The following is a 26,034-nucleotide window of genomic DNA, read 5'->3' on the forward strand; positions in this document are numbered from 1 at the left end:
GGGGCTCATTTAATACATGTAAACAGAAACGCGAATATAGAAGACGCACTTGCACAGCGGTGGATCCGGCAGTTGACTCTCACCAAAATATTAAGTGTAATGGAAAGTGCTACTTCAGAGAACAAATCTCAACGGTAAGGTGATCGCCAGTAATCTCCTCTGTGTAAAATGCGAAAAAACGAGCAACGTCTTGTTATCGCGTCTCGCAGTGATTTATTTAGCGCTGCCCAATAATAATAAAAAAAAAACACCCATACACTTCTTGACGTGTTTAATTAACCTTATGTGCGCACAAATCGCACGATCAGTGTCACAAATATCCACGTGTGCCAGCGTAGGCGCGCGACAGGCACCGAAGGACGGAGCGCGACAAAACGAAACAAACGTTCTCTGCTGTTCCAGCTTTTGCTCCAAACACGCAGCCTCTCGAGCCCCTGCACTTCCGCTCACTTCCGGAAAAGCACGGGCTTTTTTTTTCTTTTTTTTTTTTAACTGATAATAAGCAGCATTTTATAATATATTTTACAAGAGTAATGAATATACTCAGAAGTTAGTAGACTGATATACTATTTTGAAATAAATAAAACAAAAACGTGTGTTTTTCACAGCGTTGGTTTTTTTCATTAGCTGCTCAAACGCTTCCTTTTCGTAACTTCCGGTCTCCTTCGGACTTGGAGCAGTGTGTTCGCAGTGTGCGCGGTGTGCGACTCTTGTGTGCGACGTTGCGGGTACAAAACGGCGTGGAAAGACTGGAGTTCGTCCGAATATGTGACGAGTTGCATGCACATTTCCAGCTTTCGCTTCGGTCCGATTCAACCGTCGACACCGCTTCTTCAGAGTCATGTTCCTGGGCCAGGTCATATCGGTTCTACGCCGGCCCCTGAGGCCGAACACGCACACGCGCTCCGACGCGATCACGGCGAGATCGGTCGCCGCAAACATCGTCACTCGCGAACTCTTTAAGCATAGCAACCTCTGCGCTCGCGATTTCGCGGCCAGTCGATTTGAGTGCAGACTGTCAAAGGAGCTGTGGCAGCGCATAACGGCCGAGGTGAACGAGCGACTCGTGATCCTAGGCGAGATCCTGGCGAAGCAGTGCAACTTCTATCTGGCCCATCGCATGCGGAGAGCCAACCAGATATGGAACCTCTACAGTCGTCTGTACACGGAGAAGACGCTCAAGACACTGGCTTTCAGGTTCCTCGACAGGCTCAGGAATCGGCCTCAGAAGCCTCTCGCGTTCCTCCTGGGCGCCGCGCTCTTCAAGTGGGAGCAAGAACGGATCACGGACAGCGAGATGAAGCGGTGAGGAGCCTCATGGCGCCGGCTATCTGCAGCGAAGCACCCCTCCTCTTTGCCCTCCACTTGCGGCTGTTTACGGGGCACCGTGCCCTCGGTTTGTCGCCTGTAGAGAAGCGTCGTGAAAGCTGCTCATGTCTCTTGTCAGTTACGGACGACTTCGCAACGTATTTGGTGCTTTCTCTCGAGAAAGGAAAAAAAAAAACAATACAAAGTGGAGCGAGCAGAAGTTTAAGTTAGGCTGTAACTTGAGCTCACCGGGCGAAACGCAATGCGATGTAATACATATGTTGAGTCACAGAAAACGGGAACGTTTGTAACAGGTATGTGCACGCTTGAGCTAGTCGAGAGGCCGCGGCTCGCGCAGTGCCCTACAAGCCGCCTCTGCGCGCACTGCGTTCATGGCGGTGCATGTCTAGGCGTTAAAACATTTCTCGACGAATGCTGGGTGGCGCTAAAAGCTCCGAAAAGCGGTTGACCAGAGAAATTACGTGGTATCGCAAAAATGAAGCTGCGATCTCGCACCCAACACCAACGTGTATGCTGCGTTTGTAGGTGCGCGTACCCGCCCTGTCTGTATGAAAGATTTGAAGTGAATGACTAAAAGGGGGGAGGAGGAGGAGGTGATGACGAGGGCATGTGTAAAGTGCCTTCTGTTTGAAACTCCAGCCTCCAGCATGTGCTGGTTGCCTTCCTCTGTGTTTCGGCTGTGTGTGTACCTACAAACTGAGCATTCCCTTTGGTGTTTCAACCATTTAGTGAAATGTGTGTTCATCTGAACCTGTATTCCCTATTCCACGCGTTTGTGAGAGAAAAAATAGCATTGTGAGTTTGTACTTTTTCATGCATTCATATGCATGCACACTGAGACAGCAGCGGTCAAAGGCCTCCCCTTGTTTTCGAAACGGGTATTTTGGCTTTTGGCCATCTCGAGTGTCATGGTGCCTGGCATTCAACTTGCTTACTTGCGCCAAGAGTTGCAACTTAGACTTGACAATTTGGAAACGTCTGTTGGAATTGTCCGTTGTCGACTTCCAGTCAAAGCAGTTCTCCCGACATTATTCAAACAGTGTGGCACCTATGGGTAATGCTTCAGAGTAATTTCCACTTCCTCACTTTTTGGTCCTGTAGGTGCATAGCCGAATTCGAAATTCTTTCCCAGAAGTGTGGCAATGCAAATGGTGTTGCCGCAAATGGGAACATGAATGGAAACGGCAGCGGCTGCATGAGCGACAATGCTAATGGCAGTGACAGCGCCAATGGAAGCAAACATGGCAATGGAAGCACATGCACCAACATGGCTGGCAACTGCAGTGAGCCTACCCTGCACCCCGAGGCATTCAAAGCGCACCTGCGTGAGGAGGGTTGGGAGCCCGTGGTGGAAAACAGCAAGATGTTCCTCTGGAGGCGCTGGATGCCAGAGACCTCGGGCTACGAATACAAGGGTGACAACTTCCTTCTCGTGTCCTCTTTTGTGTCTCAAAAAATCTGAAAGGGTTTGCTGCTTTGCCGATGCAATGTGGGAATAGTGTAAGCAAAACAAAAAAGAGAGGCTAATTGCACATTTCTATAGGTTGAGTATAATGGAAAATGTTTAGGTTTGTAATTCTGTAGTTTCCTCGTTTTTTTTTTTTTTTTTTTTTTTTTTTATATAGAATCTTGCTTTCAGAGGTCAAAGCAGCTGCATTTGTCGCTTGGCAGTAGTGCCTTGGTATACTCTGGTGTATCTTGATTTCACTGATTGTCTGTTAAAATTTGATGGAACTTGCTTTACTCGCAGCACAAGAGTTTTTCGAGAATATTTTTTGTGAATGCTGCGGTTATGGAAATGGTTCTTTGCTTTATCGCTTGTGTTTGTTTCTATTTACCTTATCATTGGGAGGCATTTTGGATGCACTTCAAGTATAACAGGTTATGGATTTGAGCAAGCGAGGTATTAAAAGATGGGCCTGTACACAGCTGTGACAATTGGTCAAGTTGCCATATTCAGAGAAAGCTTTCATTGTTGGTGCAATGAAGTTCGAGCCTAAGATCCCACAGTGAGATCTATGATAATTTTTTGACATCATGCCCTGTGAATTAGCCTTTATTTATGCAGCTGCTGTGTCACGTCATGTCTGATAGCTGAACTCTAATGTTCATTTTATATTTATGTTATTAATTGCAGTTAAATCTGCTCTTTGGTGTTGCTTTAAAGGTCATATTGTCAATTGAAAATGCTACATGGTATTGCATGCAAACTCAGCTTGTTTTTTTTATATGGTTGCTGCATCAACCTACGTAGTGAACCAGCACAACCAGTTTACTTTTGCCTAAACCCAGGTACGAGAAAATACAGGAAAGGGCGATGCATGCAGGTCCTTGTACGCTCTGCTCTTTTACTGTGCTACTTCGATCTCAGGTTTTTGCAGTGTTGACAGTTCACCAGCTTGCCTATGCCTTCAGTGTTCTCTTATGAGGCGTATGTGGTGGTTATTTCTGTTTGTGCAGTGTTTGGAACCTTCTATGACATCCCTGCGAGGGCTTTTTTCAGCGTCCAGGTATGTGCTCTCGGCATTCTTACTTTAATTATTTACTGCAGTCGACATATTCATTTGATAAATTTTTCACAATTATTTCTAATGCATGAAAACTAAGGGATTAGGAAATATTGATTGTTTTACAGGTGTATAAAGGTATTGTGAGAAAATGTTTGTGCTCCTAAAAAGTGTTGTAGTTTCTAATGAATTTTTAAGTCGGGTAATTTTTTTCAATGAAAGTTTCCCGGCTTGTATGGTTTTAGAAGTTTCTTGGTCTTGCCGTGTTGTCATTTCTTGTAGTGAAATGTGCAGGCATGAGCCTAGTGCCGTGTTGCTGCTCATAGTTGCAGGAAGGGTCTGGTTAGGTGCCATGCTTTGTAAATTCAAATATACTTGGGAGTTGCTGCTGAGCTGCTATTTTTACCTCTTGGAGTGTGTAGCCTTCATGTGTGATTTTGGTTTATGAAGTACCTACATGCACTGGCGTCATGAGGGTCAGCGGCACCCGGGGCAATAACCCGACCGTGGACGATCGTGCAGTTCTGTCTCTCCACTTTTCGAGGCCTTAATTCTTTGATCCCAGCATCCAGTCATACTCTCATCGATTGCCCAACTCCCATTGATAGCGCACGATAGGTTGAGAATTTTTTCTCAGTTTCTTTCTGTATCACCAGGAACTCAATTACAGCTAGTTGTTTGGGATGCGTGTCAGATGCAATGATAATAAAATTATAAACATGAATAAAGGAAACATCAATGTTGCAACCTGTAAATTTTCATAAAATTATCTTTACTTTTGGATGAAAAAAAAAAGAAAGAAAATGTAGGGCATTACTTTTTGAGTAACCCTCATATTTCTTTTTGAGGAGAAGCTCCGTGTGTTTATTTGTGTTTTCTTCTCTTAATTTTTTCACACCTAAGCCATTGTAATCCCACCAATGAACACCCCTTGATAGCGAGGCCGTAGTGCCGAAGCTTCTACGTCACCTAGCAGGGGCCCCCACAGATTGAACATGAGTGCTTCATCAGCATTCAGCTGGGACTCCGTTCTCACTGATCAAACATGCTGAACGCTGACACAGCGCTCGTGTTCGATTTGTGCTGGCCTCCAGTGGGCGATGTAGAAAGTCTAGCACTGCAGCCACCTAGGAGGTGTTGCATGAATCCAGGCTACACTCTCTCATGTCTCTCTTTGTCTTGACTTTTCTGCTTTCCTCATAGTTTCTCTCCCTGTCCCTGCCTTCTCCATCTCCAGATCTTTGTTCCCCCTTCTCTTCAAAGTGTGCTCACTCATTTGTTTTCCCAACTATGACCGAGCCATCCCGACTTCCCTTGTTAGTTCTTTCTTCTTTCACCACACGTCTACCTGGTCATCAGCTAACCTGTTGGGTTGACCGCCTGTGGGCTGTCCGTGGCGTTTCTTGCACCCCACGACCTTTATTTGACCTCTCTCCAGTGTATCAGGCACAATGATGAGATTACTGCACCTTTTGTGGCAAACTGCACACCGTGCTACTTCCTGCTACATTTCACCGAAATGGGAAGAAATAGTGCCAGCATAGTGCCAGCAATACTGAAAGGCACTATTTCACTTCTAGATCGTTGCAGTGGGCTTGTTGCTCATCTTAATATTTTAGATTATTAATTCGAGTAACATGCCATTAGATTTGATCTTCATATCTTGCACTGAGACTATTCGGGAGTTCCGCAATATTTGTCATTGTTTGTGGTCCGTTTGGGTGTGTTAGCTCCATTGATTGAACTTCTCACTGTGCACTAATGTACTGCAAGAATGGGACTTCTGCAACTACAGGGGAGGTGACACCACTCAAATGTGAATGAGAAGCGGGAAGCTGCCACCTATCCAAGTGTGCAGCGAAAACTGCCGCAGCCTGGCAGCCTAAATGTGAAAACTGGGAATTAAGTGCATGAGGTTGGAGTGGCAAATACATTGCAAACCTGCATATTTCGCTACACCGCAGTGTGGCCGCATGATAAGGAAAAAAAAAAGCTTTTCTTCAGACCCGGAGGGTGCATGTGCATAAATGCTGGTGTGGGGATTTTGCAGTAGAAGTCAAAATAAATTGGCGACTAATATATATGACATCCTGACAAGTTGTGTGCATCATTGTTCGTGATTTTGTTTGCAAATTCAAGAAAGATTTAGGAAAGGATACTTAGCTATGGTGAGATGATCTTTAAAAAAAAGTATGCTAGATACATACATACACACAAGATAATTTATTCAAGACTACAACATTGTCTTGGGGACATGGCTAAAGGCAGTAGGTGTCTGACGAAGCCATGTCACCCCTTCGACTACAGCGGCATAACATTGCATGTCTGGCGTAGCTAGGTGGAACTATGGGTTTAATTTATATGCAAAATTCCTAGCTTAGTTATTACCCCTGTATAGAACTCCAACTGTTCAAGTGCACAGTCTGTATAAATAAAATTAAAACAAAATGACCTTAATTTTAAGTAATGTGCAAATGGATGCTCATGAGTAGTCTTCACGAGTTGATGTGAATTTTTAAGAAAGCATATTTATTGATTGCATTCTGATTTTGCATAATCATTAGGGCTGGGAAATTGATCGATTAACCTATTGATTAATGTTTTAATCGCAATTAAATATTTTAACCCGTTAATCGGTAAAATTGTGTCGAACCAAAAGAAAGTAAAAATTAAATGCTTTCACCACTAAGACTATGACGAGTACACCTGTATGAAGGTCAAGCTTTGAGTGAAATTTTAGCCTAAAATAAACAGTAGGGGTGAGATTTGTAACTCCAGACAGGGGGGGGGGGGGGGGGGGGTGTAGAAGGTTACATGCATCCTGGCCACTTCAACGCTGTTCGAGTATTTGTGTAGGGTAGCAGCGACAATTGTGAACAATAAAAGGAGGTCGCTCTTGCCCGAGAATATCAACGAACCTCTTTGCCTCATGCAGCTCTGTGAGCGTGGGTGTCTGAACTGTTCTTAACTACTCATCGAGATTTATTTATTTATTTATTTATTTCATAATACCTTGAAGGCCCCGTTACAGTGCATTACACAAGGGATGGGACACTAAAAGTTTCAGTGTGAAGCGTACTGAGCTTCAACTAATTTATTTACACTATTTACATTATGTTAAATCTGAGACGTGACGAGCCGATCTTGCGGGTGCCGTTGTTCCTCGATGTCTGTCTTGTCTCGAGTGCCGAGAGAGGCCGTGATCGCGCGGGCACTTCTTTCGCGCTTCGCTGGGGGCCGCTACAAATGTAAAAAACAGTAATACAAGCTCGTGAGCAGGAACACAATGAATGACAAACTGAACATTTCAATATAGAACATAGTAATACAAACCCGTGAGCAGCAATAAAAATACAAATAAACACAAAAAAAAAGTAAATGAAGGGCACGATATTAACATGTTAAGACTCAGCATTATTTGCACAGGGATCTAAATGTTCACCTAGTAACTTTTTAAATACGTCCACATTGTTAGTTGTAACCATACCTTGGCAAACCTCACTCATGAGGGCCCTCACTCACCCTCACTCACCCTCATCTTCACAGGTGAGGTGAGGGTGAGTGAGTTTCTGAACCAGGAAAATTCATGAGTGTGAGGGTGAGTGAGGGCTGTGAGGGCGGTGAGGGCCGTGAGGGCGGTGAGGGCCGTGAGGGCCGTGAGGGCGGTAAGGGGTATGAGGACCATGCGTGCGTGAGGGGCGTGAGGGCCGTGAGTGCGTGAGTGGTGTGAGGGCGGTGAGTGCGTGAGGGGTGTGAGGGCCATGAGTGCGGTGAGGGCAGTGAGTGGCATGAGAGGCGTGAGGGCCGTGAGGGCGGTCAGTGCATGAGGTGTGTGAGGGCCATGAGTGCGGTGATTGCGTGAGGCCCCCTTCAGATCGAGCATCTTTCTCAGCAATTTTGGTGTTAATGGCGGGTTGTTCTCTAGTTTTCCCTAGATCGACACGAATTGCTGAGATCGGGTGCGGCTCGGAATAAGCAAGCAACTCGGAGCAATTCGAATGCGTTTGAAGCGGCTGCATCCAATCAGGGACGCAAAATTTTCATGTGATACCTCGTGCCGGTGGTGATGACACCGAAAGACTTAATTCTGGTTTGAAATCGATCGTTTTTTTGGAAATAAACTGTTTCAGAAAGGTGCATTAGTATTCCTAACGAGATTTAAATGCATAAAAACACGTTTATAACGCGTAATTGTGTCTAAATAGTGCAAGAAAAATAAAATTTTATTATGACAATGGCAAATTGCAGCAATTGGTTGCTGCGTGTGATCGCGGGCGGCCCGTGTTGCTGGTGTTGTGACGTAAGGTTTCTGGGCGAATTTGCCCTATCTGAAGCTGGCCTGAGTGGCGTAAGGGCCATCAGTGCATGAGGGGCGTGAGGGGTGTGAGGGCCGCAAGGGCGGTGAGGCGCGTGAGGGCGGTGAGTGGCGTGAGGGCGGTGAGTGGGCGTGAGGGCGGTGAGTGGCGTGAGGGCGGTGAGTGGCGTGAAGGCGGTGAGTGGCGTGAGGGCTATGAGTGCGTGAGGGCCGTGAGGGCGGTGAGGGCCGTGAGGGCGGTGAGGGCCGTGAGGGCGGTGAGTGGCGTGAGGGCGGTGAGTGGCGTGAGGGCCGTGAGTGGCGTGAGGGCGGTGAGTGAGTGAGGGGCGTGAGGGCAGTGAGGGGCGTGAGTGCGTGAGGGCCGTGAGGTTCAGTGAGGGTGAGTGAAGGGCTGAAGGTGAGTGTGACTGTGAGGGTGAGGGTGAGTGAGGGGCTGAATGTGAGTGTAGCTGTGAGGGTGTGTGAGGGGCTTAGGTGAGTGTGGCTGTGAGGGTGAGGGTGAGTGAGGGCGACCTAAAATGCCGACCTCTGGTTGTAACTATGTTATCAGGTAAAGCATTCCATTCTACTAATATTGTCAAAGGAAGAAAAGAATTGGCGTAGGAGGTGGTGGAGGCAAATATAGGCTCTATTTTACAGCTGTTGTCTAGTCTTGGGAAAAACGAAATGGGACGTGGGAGTAAAATTTTTCTAAGCGTAGGGTTGTGGTGGTAGATCTTGAAAAACTGCGTCAATCGAGATATCTTCCTCCTTAAAGCGAGCTCAGGAAGATTCGCTCGCTCTAGCAAACCAGAAACACTAGTGTAAAAAGAATAATCAGAATAAATAAATCTCAAACCTCTGTTTTGCACACTTTCAAGTTATCGTTTAAGATAGTTCTGCCACGGGGACCATACGGATGCAGCGTACTCTAGCTTGGGGCGGACTAAATTTAGGTATGCGATCTGTTTCACTTTAGGGGGGGCGAGTCTTAAGTTCCTTCGTAGAAAACCCAGTGTGCCATTTGCCTTAGCGATTATGTGATTAATATAAGTGGTCCATGTTAAATTGCTTGTTATATGAAGACCAAGATATTTGTAGGATGAAGCACTACTCAGTACAGTGTCGTTAATATTGTAGGTTTAAGAAGATAGTGACAAAATACGAGAAAAGGTTAGCACTTTGCATTTATCTAAGTTCAACGACATCTGCCACGTGTCACACCAATGAGCAATGGATGATAAGTCGGTTTGCAGGGATGAATGATCGTCAGTATTCGTGATTGTGCGATAAATTACGCAGTCATCTGCAAAAAGGCGGATGGTGGAAGAGACACGGAGAGGGAGATCATTAATGTAGATTAGAAAAAGAAGTGGTCCGAGTACGCTTCCTTGAGGGACGCTTGATGTTACGTCAGTTCGAGATGACTCGGAGTTATTTGCGACGGTGTATTGAGAGCGACCAAAAAGAAATTGTGATATCCTGGCGATGATGAGGGGATCAATTTTAAAATAATGAAGTTTGGTCAAAAGACGATTATGAGGTACCCTATCGAAGGCTTTTGCAAAGTCAAGAAAGATGGCATCAACTTGTTTTTTATGTTCAAGGTTAGAGTGAATGTTATGTACGAATTCTAGGAGTTTCGTTTCACATGATAGTCCTTTCCTAAATCCATGTTGATTAACATTGAGAAGGTTATTGGACTCAATGTATTTTATGACATTTGAAAATATGATGTGTTCAATAATTTTGGATGGGATACTAATGAGCGATATGGGGCGATAATTGAGAGGTGAATTTCGGTCTCCGGACTTGTGAATAGGGATGACACGGGAGATTTTCCAATCAAGGGGAATGTAACCAGAAGCAAGGGATTCACGGAAAATGTCAGACAGGAAGAGAGATGATATGTGTTTGGTGTTGAATAGAATCTTGGAATTGATGAGGTCATCCCCTGTACTTGAGGTAAGTTTCTGATTTTCGATAGTTTTTAGGACACCGAACTTGTTAATAGTAATCGCTTCCATTTTTGGATGATATGGAATATGAAGCTTCGGAACAGTGTTAAGGTTTTCGTTGGTAAATACAGAACAAAAATATATATTTAGGCAATCAGCACACTGCTTGTCAGTTAAAGCCAGTCCTTCGATGTTAGTGAAAGCGAGAGGGGTGAGAGGCCTAGGATTGATCATATTCCAGAACTGTTTAGGATTATCAGACAATACTTTTAATAGGTCGTTTTCATAAAATTTCGATTTAGCTTTTGTAATTTCTTGCCTGTATAATTTTTCACATTCTTCATATTTATTCCGTGCTTCCTTATTGGCGGGTGATAGCTTAACTCTTTTAAATAACCTCTTCTTTTTGTTGCCTATTCTCCTAATTGCTTTAGTAAACCATGGATTGTGTCCGTCGGTTTTAATATTAACCAGGGGTACGTATTTCCGGGCTAAAAAGGATAACTTATTTTTAAATTGGATCCAATTTTGTTCAACTGTGCACAAGCGAAATGTTTCACAAAATTGTTCATAAAAGATTTCCAATTCTGCGTTAATTGAAGTGTAGTCAGCTTTATTATAATTTCTAATTTGTTTCTGGTGAGGGCATTTGCGTTTAATAGGGAAGGAAAAATTAAAATGTGCTATGAGGTGATCACTGAGCCCAGGAAGTAATGAAAGGTTATTAATAATACTAGGATCTGTAGAAAGACAAAGGTCCAGTACGTTGCTGCTCTGAGCAGCGATTCTTGTTCGTTGATTAATAAGCTGTTGGACGTTGAAATCTAAACACATATCCATAAATTGTTTTGATTCATTATTGCTGGTAGACAAGGTGTCCCAATTAAAGGAGCGATGCAACAATTTTTGTACTTTGCGCAAATACCGCTTAAAATGGATCCCTAATGTTAATGACCTATGAAACACGCGTTCGTTTTTCACCCCACGCAATAGAAGTCCCAGAAAAAAATTAAAGAAAAACGAGCAGCGTTCACCCCCTCAACTCGCAGCCAGAACAAGCGGCCACGTGATCTGGAGCCGATTATAAGCCGCCAGTGTTGATCATAGCCACGCGCTGGGGTTGGCAAAGCGCAGGACACGCGCTGAGTTCCAGACATTGTTATGGCTCGGCTGTTGTCGTCGTTGCAGCGATTGGACAGGGGTCACTACCCGAATGCTTCTTGAGCTAGCAATTATCACGAGTCCAAGTCGAGTGCCCACGCAATGCTCGGGTCCAATCTATGAACCGCATTCAAATATCGTCACTTGGGTGTACTGCGATCCCCACGTTACGTCTTCAAATTTTGCAAAGGAGAGATTGAATGAAAATGATCGCTTTTGTGCTTGAAATTACACCGCAACAAAGAAGTTTCTTGGCCAGTGGCGTTGCGTGTGAGTATCCTTGAGTCCCAGGTGTACCAGTAAGCTCGTGTCAAGCGAAAAACATTCCAATTGAATATCGTTGCACCGCTCCTTTAATGGCGGGATACTTAAAATCTCCGAGAAGTATAGGAGTTGCTTTGGGAAATTTTGAGCATAAGTTGCTAAGACACTCGTGTAATAAAGGAACAAAATCTCTACTCATATCAGGTGGTCTGTAGCAAAGGCCAAGCAGTATCTGTGTTGAAGGTGATGAAATATGAATTCAAACCATCTCCAAGCCAGTCGCCGTAACCACTAACGATGATGACAAGCGGTTGTTTATCGCTATCACTACTCCCCCACCCCTTCTGTTAATCCTATCGCATCTGTATATTGCATAATTCATATTGGAAGGAAATATTTCAAAGTCATGAACCTCGGGGGTCAGCCACGTTTCGGTTAGAAGAACGAAATCGGCTTCCAATGAATCGATAAGAGAATACAGATTGTCACGTTTAGGAAGCAAGCTCCTTATGTTAGTTAACAAAACCGAGTAACAGCAGAATGTTTCGTCAGCTCGCTTTATTGTCGAAGAAGAAGGAGCAGAAGAGACATGCTTTTTTTCCTTGGGTTGCTATTCGCTCCGTGGAATGACCCATTGGTTAGTAAAATCATAAACAAAACAATTTTCATCCGTGTATAGCTTATCAAATCGATTCATAATCCAAGTTGTATATTGCGCCGTTTATCACATATTCAGCAAAGCCAAATAAAAGAAAAATAATTTCAATTTTTTAAATATCGTATCATGTATAGAAATAGATGAGACCAATTAATCAATTAATTGGTCGATTAAATGGTGGAAATTAATCGGGTTAAAACTTTTAATCGACGCCCAGCCCTAATAATCATAAACTTCAAATATAAAATGCTGCTGGTGTGTTGAATTAAATGACAAGCTTGGTTTCTTCTAACTCAGTTAAAAATTCACAGTTTTATCGCAACATTCAGAACTTGAACAAAACGTCTACTTTAAAGTTCCGAAAGAACGCCCGCCCAAAATGAAGAGATGAATGAATGAATTTATTTGGTTAAGGATGACTCCTTGGCCTAGCAGGGCATGGGGTAGGGAGTTGTTCGCCTCACTATGATGACCTCGCAAGCAAACCGCCATAATGTGAAAAGAGTCTCTTGTGCGTCTTAGGAGAAATCTAAACTTCATTGGACGTCGCTTCTGGTTGTAGGCGTTGCACATGTACGCATTGGAGCCCCGCACACTCCGAAATGAAGTGTTTCACCGTGGGTCTACATTTACTGTTGCATGAAGCACAGCGAAAAGGCTCCGCAGTTTCTGTGCACTGTGGATCTGGTAGAAGTTGCTGTTTTCTTTTTGTATGGTGTTGCTGCCACTTGTCCCTCATGTTATCCGTGATGGCGAAACCTGTGCGGACCTTTGTGACTAGCGTTTGGGCTCCTCATGGGAGGCCTGCTGGTAAGGGATTTTCCAAGGCAGGAATGTGGGATTTTAGTTCCTGTCGTCGAATTCGTTCAGTCGTTTACATTCTTCTTCCGGACTGTGTTTGAGGGCATGTAGTTGCACTACAGGCTCCGGGTGGTGGGAAGTGTGTGTCATATTCGCAAGTTTGTGAGCTGCTTTTGTTACCTCTACTGCCGAAGTGGCCCAGGACCCAGCGGACCCAAACCGCTGTGTCTCTGTCCATGAGAAGTTAGTTGCAGATTATTGCCAACTCGGACAGGGCCCTGTAGAGAATATATGGCTTTGTTGCAATCCATGTACACCAAGATCCGTTCCGTATCTGCCCTGAAATCCGAGTTCCTTGCCCACTGTAGACGAAGCATGATGGCTCAGAGCTCTAGCTCGGATGTAGCTTCTTCGAGTTGATATTTCTTGCTCGATTGTTGACCATCCTCTGCATACATCGCAACCGTTGCGGTTTGGGTCGCTGGGTTCCACGAGCCGTCTGTGAAGGTGCGGATTTCGTGTGGGTCTGGCTCAAGCTCTTCTGTTGCCGTGGCCGCCGTAGTACATTGATCAGCGTACTTGGCTGCTGCTGTCTTTCTTGATCTCTGTTTGCAGTTTGTTACCTGTACGTCTCTCTACGGTACTTTGTGAGAAGTGATCGCCACCAGGAAGTCCACGTGTGTGGTGTCTTCCATATGTAGGAGTTGTTGCCCTTGTATGGACAAGAGTCGACACTCCTCAGCTCCCTGAGTTCGGTCCCGCAAAATTTCCCCAAGGGGAGGGAGTCTTGCATATCGGTACAACTTCTCCACCCAAGTATTTCGCGGCAGTCTGGTGATCACCTGAGGTGCTGTTTGGTACAGAGCCTCAAGCTTCACCTGCTGGGCTCTTGTCAGACAGAAACACATTGCTCTGAAACTGGCCTTTGTCATTAACACGGCCTGTACGACAGTGCGCGCTATCTGGTTCGAGTCTCCTGCGAACTTCATGGCAATCCTCCTTAAAGGGGCCCTGCAATCATATTTAAGAGTCTACCTTTTTTGCGGTTTCCAGGTCTCTTGGGGTTCGGGCAAGGCAGCGGGCACGGAGAGAGTAACTAAATATCAGTGAGTCATATTTTAACCGGACGACGCGGAAACCTCCTCCACCTACGAGGGCGACCCGCGTTGGCGAAAGCGTGCGATATGTGACGTCTTTGGTCCTGGGCTTACTACTGGTCAGAACCGCTAAAATTTTTTTTTTTTGTCGAGATACAAAATATAAGTGTCGCGAACCGTTTCAATTATGCATGAAAGTAGTTTTTGTTCAGTATTTTAGATCAGAAAAGAAACAAATGCAGTTTATAAAATACGGAAACAAGAAATGACCCGTCGACATACCCACCACCAAGCGGCGGAAAAAACGGCGCATACTAGAAAGGGCTAGCGGGATGAGGCACCGACGAACGGCGTGCGTAGAAAGGGCCCGGATGTACGCGGCGGCGCTGCAGTCGTATACTGGCTCGAGGATCCGAACGGTTCCGAGCGTTCCGAAGGCTTTCGGCGCAGGCTTGGCTGGCGATTTTGCCATTTGGCGGTATGGCAGCGCGAAGTGGCTCCTGTTCTGAACTGATATTTACCGCGTGTTTGCTGTTGTTTGCGGCCAATGAAGTGTTATGCCGAATTAGTCTTTAATCGTGCAGCAAATGCAATGCGAGACACCCTGACCGGCCGCTTCATACAGCCTATCTAACACATGCTTGAGTGGCGCCCTCTCGAGCCGTCGACACGGAGTGCGGCAGCCGTATGCGCTCGATGAGCTCACTGTCCCTCCTCTAGTTCATGGCCACCCAAGCCAGGACCTACGACGTCATGAAGGAGGTTATTTTTTGCTTGTTTTTGTAATTCTAATTTGCCTATAACTTTTAAAATAAAGCGGAATTTGAGAAAAGAAAAGTTTCATTAAGGTACTACGTTCAGTGCGCTCAGGATCGGTGCAAATTAAAAATCAGTCAAAAAGTTGTTACAGGGCCCCTTTAATTAGTTGCACTTTTCTCTTCCATGTTTGCGTCAACTGGCGGATCTATTCTGCCGCGCTGCCCTTCCCGCTGATGGGGATGCCAGGGATACGCATCCAATGTCGCTCGGGTCTTGTGAGCAGCGTATTGCCTATGTTACGATTAACTTTCACTCTTACTTCATTCGTGCCTCCAATGAGGAGATATTGGGTCTTCTCTTTCGAGTTTCGAGATGCTCATTCCTGTGTGGTGGAGGTATGCTTCCATTATGTCTAGTGCCTCTTGCATGACTTCGACTATGGAGTCCATGTCTGGGAAGTCCGTAGCTTCCGTCCATAAGGAGATATCATCTATGTATATCGTCAGACAAACTTCAGTTTTCTCTTGGATTTCCTTGACCAAACCACGCATTACCACGTTGAAGAGGAATGGGGAGATTATGGTACCTTGTGGGACTCTGGTGATGCTGAGGAAGAGACGGGGGGTTTTGCTTTCCGATCGGATTTCAAACATCCTGTGTTCAAGGAAGCTTTTCACAAAGTTCCTGAGCTTCCGTCTTCTTGGGTAGGCCTCTTGTAGTCCGTCGATAATCGCTTCATAGGTCACCGTATCATATGCCTTCTTAAGATTGACCGCAACCAGAACGTAATTAGGATGCGCTTTGCGTTTGCCCCGCCGAGGGTTGATCAGTCTTCTCAGAGGAAAGGGACTGTCATGCATGCTCAGGTTCCGCTTGAAGCCCATCTGCCCGGGAGGGAAGTAGACACTCCTTCCAGGTAGTGGGTCAGTCTATTGACACATAATTTTCATTAGTTTGCACAAAATGGGCATCAGCGATACAAGGCGGAGGCTGGATAGCTCTGGTGGGTTGCTAATCAGTATGACCACCGCATCTGTTAGTTCATTGGAGAGATGGCCCTTGGTCCACCAGCCGTTGATGGCTTTGAGAACGCTGAGCCTCTCTGCTTTCGGAAGGTTGCGAATCATCGCCCAGGTGATATCGTCCTTGACGGGGGCGCTGTTGACACGACCTTGCTCCAGTGCCGCCAGGAATTCCGCTGTCGTGAATGGAGATTCCATTTCATTCGTCTCTTCCACCGCCGCCTGGGCATAAGTGTCAGCGGGGGGTTGGGAAAGTGATGAAAAATGTGGAGTGGGCGATGCAACAGTAAAATTTTATTAAATATTGGTGATAAGCACGGAGGGGTAGGGGGTGAGCCGCCATTACAAACTATGTGAAGCGGTAACTGATACCACAGATCGCGTGCACTCCGAGTCTCGCGGTGTGATAAGTATGTAGGAATTGGTCACAAACTCCCCTGTCACGACAGCAGATATCGCAGAACGTGGATGGAGCACATTTGCGCTTCACAGTGCGATAAACGCGTGAGAACCCGCTGTAAACTAGGGTGTCGCGAGAAGTGATACCTCGTGCGCACATTCTGGACAAAAGCTCTGGAACCCGCTACAAACACACACGTCATGGGAACAGATATTGCAGATTGCGGACGCAGCAGATTCACGTGTCGCAGTGTCATAAACATGAGAGAACCCACGGTGAACACGTTTGTCACATGTACTGATACCGCAGATCGCAGGGTTGATGTGATTCCCTTCGGGCATCGCGTGATCGATATTCAGCGGGAATCGTGGGGTGGGCGATTTTTCGGAATTTTTATGTTTGGATATGCAGCCCAAAAAATGGGATGGGCGATCTCTTGGGGGCGGGCATTCTCTCGGAACTTTACGGTAGTTTGATGTTCAGAATTTTTAGTTTTTTGTTTTAACATTGTGTCAGAATACAATTCATGGGTGTTTACACGTCAGATTGTATAGTGATGGTTCAAGTAAATTTTTTATTTTTATTTAAAAAATATTTGTGAAAGCTATGTTCGAAAGCCATTCAGCTATATTAGAACTTTGTAGCTAATTTTCTTCCAGAGATATGAAATTTTAAAGCTCGAGGCGTGGAGGTTGCCAAGGTTTGACTATGGTACTTTGCCCACACATCAATTTCACACAGAAGCATGCATGTAACAATAATTTCTCCTTCTCATTTAATAAAAAGTTTACCTAGGTATACACATATTATTAAAAGTTACAATAAAACATTCCTGTGCAAAAAAAGCTATGAAACACGTCAAGTAAACATGTTTTAGAAGGACATTCACAAATTATTTACCAACAAACTACTTTATATAAAGCAGCACAAAATTTATCAAAATTAGCATCTTTAAATAAGTTTTCTGGATATATAAAAAAGATATGCTTCGCCATTATTGTAGTTGTTTTATTAGTGTAGAAATGCAGCTAATTTCCATAAATGTGGCAAAATTGCACAACAATATTTAAAAAAACAAAAAAAACTTCATCTTTTATTTTTTTTTAAGCTCTCCTTAACCGTTTGCAGTGTCTTGAACTTGTGGTGACAAAACATTGAGAGAACAATGACAACAAACCTTCACTCAAATTGAGCTAGCTTGTCTTCGTTATAGGGGCTTTGCCGTACGACGTTGGCTCCAAAGAGACATTTTCTTGAACGAACCAAGGCTGAAAAGCGGTGCTGCTCTGTCGCAGGGTGTAGAAAGTCATGGTGTCCCTAGTTTAGCTTTGTATTTGTGTTGCATCGTGTTGCTCCCTCCCTTTCAAAACTCGTCCAAATCTAGGGTTTTTTCGGAGCGCCGTAAAATGCTGTTCATGCCTTATATCTTTACAGTGTGGGTGGATTTAATAGTTTTCAATAATTTGCACCCTGTTTCTAATTGAAATGATGCATTAAAATTTATTAGTTACAAAGTTAATGACTAGAAGTAATTATTGACCTAATTTTGTCAAACACTGTTCTCTTTTCCTAAATTTGCCTTTTGGCAGGGACCAATACTACATCAATCTTTTTTTCTGTGCAATGCAAACTTTTCACTGGCATGATTTGGCCCACGTTTCGTGAAACACACTGTATACATATAGGTATTTAGCTGAGCGCTTCTCCCAAGGCTACTCCTTTCATATAGTATATATTTTACAGAAGTATACAAAGTATGACCCAGACTATCATTGATTGAACTGACATGAAAACACCCAACGACAAAACCCTTGTGGTTATCAAATTCTATCTGTATTCCATTTTATGGTATGCATCAACACTTAAAGGACACATGCAAAGGAAAAAAACATTTTTTTTAAACGGCTTAGATGGAAAAAGGACGCCAAAAAACGATTTTACAACGAAGAAAAAAAAATTTTAGAGCTATATTTACGGCGCAAAACGAATTTGTAGTTGGCGCCCGCGGGCACCGCGGAAAAGTGGTCCGTATTTATCACGTGACTGGTCTTTATTTATCACGTGGTGCTTGCGTTCTTTCGGAAGCTTCCTATGGCCTCTAAAAGTAACTTATTCATCTTTGTTTGAAGTATAACAAAAAAACTAAGATGAATAAGTAACTTTTAGAGCCCAAAGGAAACTCCTGAAAAAGCGCAAGCAGACGTGATAGAACTGTGCGCCGGTCAGACGACGGCGGCGGCGCCCCGAAGCAGACGAACTTGTGCGGCGGCGGCGACGGCGGCGTGGAGAAAGCATGACTTTCTACACCCTACAATAGAGCAGCACCGCTGTACAGCTTTTGTCTGTTCTAGAAAATGTCTCTGTGGAGCCGACTTCGTGCGGCAAAGCCCCTATACGTCGAGCAAGTGTTCCAAAATACGTCTTTTGTGCCTCGGAACGCAAGGGGGAGCATTCCAATCAGAGGGCGACATAACGACGCGTAGGAATCGCACGATGACGAGACAGCCAAGCAAGCGCAGTCATTGATTAAGGTCGGGGGCAGAGCCGTATATGTAGAGTTTGGCCATTCGTTGGTAAGTATAGGAGACAAATGAGGAGGCGCCATTGGCCGAAAGCGGGCTGGGCGTGTTCCAGGGCGTCTTCAGAAATTCGAATGTGACCAACCAGAAGTCGGAAATAATACTCTGGCGGTGGTCGCGAGAAACAAACCTGATAACTGCATTGGAGTAACTCTCGATGGCTGAAAAATATGGTACACGTGATGTTTCAATCACGCTTATCCAAAATGACGGTGGAAGAGTGCGACTAGCGGAACGATCGACATAATCCGTACGCCAAGCGCCGAGGGCTGGGAATCTGCCGTCCGAGCGGTCACACACTGTCCGCGCAAAACAGAGTTCAGCGGCGCATTCGTTTCTTAAATCTTTCTGCATGATCATGATCAAAACAACACGTGCACCCTATTTTCAACCACAAAGAGTTACTACACCTCACTCTTACGCGCGGATGGGCCCTGACAAACCAAAGAATGTGTCGCATTAAAAAGGGTGTTTTTGCAACTGTGTGAGGAGTGCTTTTTGCTATGGAAGTCTACTGCAAGTTCTTGTGTTTCCGTTCCACCGATGACAATGTGAGAGTTTCTCGATGCAGACAGACACCGAGTATCGCAAGCGGTGGGACAAGCTTGTCATCAAGTTGGACATCATCGACCGTGAGGCAAAGGGTGGCTGTGAGGTGGTGCACTGGGTTATGCAATATCCCGTGAGTAGCGGCTCAATTCCTTTCTGGAGCACGGCTGTTGTTTTAGAGGCTTCGGCAGGAATGTCTGCTTTTGCTTGTTATTGCAGCTTATAACTTGTCTGCCATACGGTAAACACATGTGCTCTGGTTGATTAGAAAAAGAATATAAAAAAAAGAAAATAGAATCTTAATGATTTTGGTACATTTTGCTATGGCTTTGCTTGGTTCACCTCCTTGAGCACTCGCAAATACGGCTTCTTTGTTTTATAGTAATGCCCGTTTGTTTGTACCACGAGTAAGAATAGAATTTTAAAAGTGACTGGGATGTCCATGACTTGGGGTGCGAAGGGGGTAGGGGGAGTCGAAAAGCACGTGTATATTATTCGTGTCTCCAGCTCATTGTTCGCCCTCCCGCGGCGGAAACGGGAAGCGCTCTAGCGAGGGTCCCACGATTCACCCGCTCATCCGGCACGGCGGAACTGCTCGCGATCTTGGCTCGTGAAATGTCATTTCCAAACGCAAAAAGCACTCTTCACTGTCCCAACATACTAGTGCTGCAGCCGGTATGGGATTGTACCTTACTGGAGAGTTTTAGTATTGTATATAGAAGCAAACGCAAGTGCTGTGCGTTTGTGTTAGAGTTGCGTGCCCCATGTTGTGCACGTGCATCATCGCCATGCACCAATGCATGCCGCAATTTTGGGCTACGCGCACGCACGCGCAATGTGGAACACGCAAAGCAAACGCAAACACACAGCGTTTGCATTCGCTCGTATATGCAATACGAAAACTCACTACTGTTTTGCCGGCTTTCAACGCCAATGAAACGTGCTGCAGTGAGCAGATGTGGGTGCAAGCAGGTAGGCGTTCCTTTGAACTGGAAAGGCTGAGATTAGCAAAACGACGCTGCATAAAAACGAAAGAAACTATATGTTATAAAAAATTTAGCAATTAAAAAAATATATATATATTTTTATTTTTTATTTTGGGGCTCCTGGTCTTGAAGGATATTAGCGGTGACTTTGGAAGTTTTGCCGATTGTCAAAAGTTGCAACTTTGATAGCAAAATATGCTTTACCCACAATTAATGTAATTTTACATGGATTTCTCACATTAGCTAGAATGTTTTCATTGATTTTAGACTATTTTTATTTTATAACTTGGTTTCTAAAAATGCTGCAATTGGCACCAGTGATGATAATTAGCACACTTTTGATTGTCATACTTGTTTGTGCATTTGAAATTAGGTCATAAGCAACAAATTATATTAGAGCTTGAAAAATTATCTATTAAAATATCTGAATTTTAATATTATTATTATTAATACAAATCACCACAATGTATGCCCCCAATTAATGCCACAATCACAAAAATACACCATTTAACCATAATAGTCTTTCCAGAAAGGTATTTTGTTTTCTTTTTAGCATATGAAAAACTCTGACATCATTATCAAGATAGACAAACAGTCAAACAATAGATTAATATAAAGTCCTATGCATCACGCATTGCTTTAAAAAACGCACACACTTCAGCTGTCTGACTCGGATTCCGTCTTTGGGTTGTTGTAGTGAGAGCAGCGTTTATTAATTTATACGTTTTCTGAAAATATTGGAAAAATTAGATTTATTCTGTTATTCTTGTATTGGGAATAATGTTAAAGCAATTAATCATCTGAATTGCCAAAAAACCATTAAAAGGCCCGCAGTTCATTATTTCCTGTAACAATTATCTGAGCGAGAAAAAGGCTGCGAGAACGCACAAATATCGGCTCTGATTTTTTCCACAACTACAATATTCTATGTTACCACTAAGGTGTATAAAAAACCCTATCTTTAATGGGAAACTGAACTCTCCAAAATATTTTGAAGTGCCTGGATCGAACATGGATGTCACAAAATAAAGTTTCTGCGAACAACCTATTCAACTAAATAATTACGTTGTGAGACACATGTTGAGTTATGAAAGAATCTGAAATTAAGACCTATATTGAGAAATTAAAACCAAAATAGAGGTTAGTTTCAGTTTCACTCCAGAATTAAAATGTGCCTCCTGGCGTAAATATTACGCTAAACGCCGTTTTTGTTTTCAGGATAAAGAGGTGAGCTGCACTCATAACACTCTATCTTCCTCATATTACCAGAAATAATTTGTGTTGCTCAGTGAAGCCAGCACACTAGGCAGGCTCAGCAGCGGCACACATCTCCAACCCTCACTATAACCGCCATTTTAGAAAACGAGTGGCGCCCCAATCGTGAGTTAGAGTCGCAATAGGGTCATCTGGATTTCGGGGAAGGAGGGGGGCGGGGGAGGTGCGAAGGCTCTCCCCCTGCTTGCAACACATTCTTTGAAGGTGATTTTTTAAATGTGGCTAAATAACATGAAAATTTATAAATTAATATCTAACAAGCTATTACATCATGAAAACATGATTGAAATTCTCCCTTTCCTGCCATTGAAAACAGATTCACTTCATGCTATATTTCCCAAGTAACTGATTGTCACTTCAATAGTTCTTTCGAGTTACTCCAAGTAGATACGCTTAGAAATGTGCTATTGTATTTATTGCTTACATACATTCCAGCTCAAGCAGCTGCAACTATAACTTGCCGTAAAATCCCGAGAGACCTAAAATCTATAGAAAACTGGATGAAAATAAAAAAGAGGGCTATCTTTCGGTGTGCGATCAAGAAAAGTTGAAAAAATGCTATTTTTAGGTTGTTCGTGTCTGTCAAATTTGTTATCGTGGCGAGGGGCAATGAAACAGAGATGACTGTACTTCCCAGTCAGCAATATTCGCTTATATCCCGCCAAAGCTAATAAGACGCATTTGTGCCAAGGTCATCATTGATCCAATTAACTACGATTACTTTGAATGGGCTATCTTTTGAGGTTTAAAAAAAATAGCAAATCAAGCCAAAAATAGGGGTGGGTTACCTTTCGGGGTGGGGCATCTCTCTGTATTTTACGTTGTTTACTTTGGTAGCTTCTACAACTCTGTTTGAGGTATGCTCATATAATAAAAATCATAGTTGTCATAGCACCCTTGTTGTCTCGTACTAAATTTGGCAGTTGCCGCGGTTCAAGGCGTGCCAAATAGACATCTTCATTTGCATAGCCTCCCTCCCACGCCGAGAAAAGTAGGAAGCTTGTGCAAATTACTTAAGACCGGAACTGAAAAGTGTGCTTGCTTTAGTATACGCAAGGGGGATGGTCGTGGAATGTGGTTTGGCGGTTGCAGTTCCCCATGTACAAGCGGGACTACGTCTACATTCGGCGGGCCTTTGTGGACAGCCGGCGCAACGTCATGGTGCTCATGTCTCGCTCGACGGATCACCCTGCCTGCCCTCCCATCAACGAGTGCGTCCGAGTCACCAAGTACACATCGCACATGGTGATCCGACCCCACAGGGGCATTGACGAGGTAAGCATCGCATCAGGGGCGTGACAGTCGGGGAGCATTTGAGCGGTCACTCGCTTGGGTGGAATGTGAATGGCTTCTCGAGAATGATGGCTATTTGTGTAGACCAAATAGCTCCGAGTCTTCTAATTTAGCATAGAGCGATTACAGAGGGTTTAAGCATGATAAGGGTCCCACACTTATCCAGCACAATGTAGATTAGGAAACCAGGGCAGCGTAACACCTGGTTCTGATATCTGGACCCTCGGCTGTTGCTGGTGTGCGACGCTCACTACTTGGGGAAAAGGCAGGACTTTAAATCTCAGGATGGATGGCCACTAGCCCACCCATCCACACGAAGCTCGAGCTTTCACACAATTTCTGTTTGCTTAAACTTGTGTTCAGCATTTATGCGATTTTACCACCCTCAAGACCTTGGAGAATAATTTACTGGGAACACACAGTATGTTTCACTAAGGCTGTCGATGTCATCGCTTTCAAAAGTATGTCACTCATCTGCTTGGCCATGCTTTTTTTAGGTGTGGCACTGGGCATCATGTTGGAAGGATGTTTCTCATAGTTGCGAACAATCATCAAGGAAGTGTGCAATCAGTTAAGCAAGGAAAATATGCAAACATACATGTGCCTCTGTCACGGCAAGGTGGAATGAAGTGAGCAGTTGTCAGATGTGTTGTGCTTTATGGTGTTACAAACGTCTGGGGCTGCAAATCAATTGTTTAACAATGATTGTGTTTGGGCTAGTTGGTGCATGATGCTGAAGAGACTTGTATGTGCAAATTGAGATGAACTCGAAGAAAGGAACACGGACAAACGCTTGACCATGTCCCCTCCTTTGTGTGCATCCCAGTTCGTGCTTTCTTCAAAATAAATTATGACTGTCTACTATAGTGCCAAGCTGCTTAATTTTGCCTTTTTATTATTTAGCAGAATAGCTTTCTTCATAGGTTCCGAAAGATTGGCAAATTATCTCTTCAGCAAGCTATGTAGACTAAAGAGTGTGTAATAAGTTAATTAAAATAAATGCCCGAAGCCACACACTGATTTCGATTAAAAATCTTCATTAATATTAAACTGTCCCCATTATTCTCTGGGAAAAAAAAAAATGGTGCAGTCCGACACCATATAATTCAGATGACTTAATTTATTTTTACATGTCAGATCATTGTGGAATGGTTTGCCTCATGTCAGCTTGTGCAGAATATAAAAAAGAAAAAAAAAACATTCTATGAGGTGTATGTCCAGATGGCAACTGATTAGAGCAAATCAGAACTGTGGTTGATCTATCAGACCCCTCCAGAAAGGTAGCATCAGCCATGCCAGCATGTGTTTATAGAGCCACATTACACCTTTAATTTTTTTATGACCTTATAATTTTCATGAATTCCATGATTAGTGAACTTCAAAGGCTTTCCAAACCATAATTGGCAAGATCAAAATGTTGCCCTGATCTGGAACCTTATTTTTTGCCTTTAGTTCATGGCCAGAGTCGGTGCATGCTGAAATTGTAATGAAATGCGTGCATGTGAATGTTTACTTTTATCAGACAGAAATATTATCAGGGTAGGCCCATGAGGGTAGAGGAACATGGATATCCAAACAAGCCGACTTCCTAAACGTGCACTGTGCCTTTCTGTTCCCAGCAGTAATTTTGTATTCCCTGGTTTTTGTTATATGTGATGTTAAAGGGACACTGACAGGGTATTATGCTCGCCAAGGTTTTTATTTCTACTTGACATATGAGAGCCCAGCTCCCCGAAACAGAATTTGCGGCTCAAAATTTTTTTTTTTTTTTCCCTCCCGAAAGTTGCCGATCAAGAACTGGCTAATTTGAGTCACGCTCACTTTCTTCTACGTGGTCACGTGCCATTAAGGCACTTGTATAAATAAAGTCAAAGTCGTGGGTCATCAAAGTCACACACTCAATATTAAAAATAGAAAAAAAAAAAAAGAAACCCAGTTTTTTTTTGTGGCTTGTAAGAAGCTGGAAATACATTGATTGAAAAACTTTCAGCCTTTCCACTCTGGTGAAGAAGGAAGACCAGCGAAGCTGTACTATGGTGGGAATTAAGTAATGGCCGGCCGCAAGTCGGCAAGCCAGAGGGAAAGGAACTAGAGCCTCTCTATGGAAAGGCTGGAAAGGTTGCGCCATCTTTGAGCAATGACGGCAACCAGACAACCAGTAAGCCGGTTGTCTGGTTGATGCCGTCGCTCATAGATGGCAGTAACTGTCCAGAGTTTCGTGTCATCATTTGTTTGCTGATGGACACAATACTGGGAAACTAGCCCTTAAATTAACACCACAGACAGTACATATCATTACCGTCTGCAGAATACAAAATAATGTATTTATTGTGTTTTCACGTTGAGGAATAAATTAACTCATGGGGGAATATTTCTAATACTATTAAAGTTCAGCACATCACACATTTTGGTAGGAGAAACTTGTTTCGAAGTTCTGAGCCTCTGAATATGCAAAAATACAACACTTTTGGCATGTTCTTGATAGTTTTTTTTTTTCTCCAGCTTTTCATCCCCGCATTTATTATTATATTTAATTTTTTTTTTTTTTTTTTTTTACCAATGGCACAGTTATTTAGATAGAAAATACATAGCTTTGAACGTCCGAACCATTAAGCATGTGACAAGTAGTGCCCTCTGGCAACGAGTTTCCGACAATGACCATCTACGCGATCTTTTATGCAGTGAAGAGCGACAGTAGCTATACATATGCATAAATAATTTCAGATTAAAATAAGCACTACCACGCCCTCTTTCCCCATATTGTTTTCTTTAACAGTCCGATATATCTGGTGAAGGAAAAGGAGGGGAAGGGGGGGGGGGGGGGGGCTGGAGCCCCTTCCCCCTTTCCCTTTACCTTTTTCTTCCCATTTTTCCTCTTCTAACGCCACTGGTATGGTAGAACGCTCCTAGACCTCGAGTTGTGTCAGCTCCTGTGCTTTTTGCTCGGCGTTTCCTCCGTCCTGGAAATTAAACCTCTAGAACAATTACAGACTAAACTTGCTATATGCCAGCGTCACTCGGGCGGCGTTTGGTCGGATTACTACCAGCGTGCAAGGGGGTGGGGAGGTAGTTTGCCAGATCGCTTCAATAATTTTCTGAGCT

At 43.9% G+C, this 26,034-nt stretch overlaps 1 protein-coding gene across 1 annotated transcript in view; it reads left to right on the plus strand.

The window, feature by feature from the left end:
* The first annotated feature begins 648 nt into the window (after window positions 1-648).
* LOC8038546 (stAR-related lipid transfer protein 7, mitochondrial) overlaps window positions 649-26,034 on the plus strand; it is a 42,419-nt gene continuing 17,033 nt past the window's right edge. Inside the window, exons 1-5 of the mRNA XM_040205973.2 lie at window positions 649-1,305; window positions 2,431-2,744; window positions 3,790-3,839; window positions 19,401-19,511; window positions 22,732-22,914. Of these exons, the coding sequence (XP_040061907.1) occupies window positions 842-1,305; window positions 2,431-2,744; window positions 3,790-3,839; window positions 19,401-19,511; window positions 22,732-22,914 (1,122 nt within the window). The 5' untranslated portion in view covers window positions 649-841. The remainder of the gene's footprint in view (window positions 1,306-2,430; window positions 2,745-3,789; window positions 3,840-19,400; window positions 19,512-22,731; window positions 22,915-26,034) is intronic.

Source organism: Ixodes scapularis, unplaced genomic scaffold, assembly GCF_016920785.2.
Source record: "Ixodes scapularis isolate PalLabHiFi unplaced genomic scaffold, ASM1692078v2 PGA_scaffold9__187_contigs__length_104089568, whole genome shotgun sequence".
NCBI lineage: Eukaryota > Metazoa > Arthropoda > Arachnida > Ixodida > Ixodidae > Ixodes > Ixodes scapularis.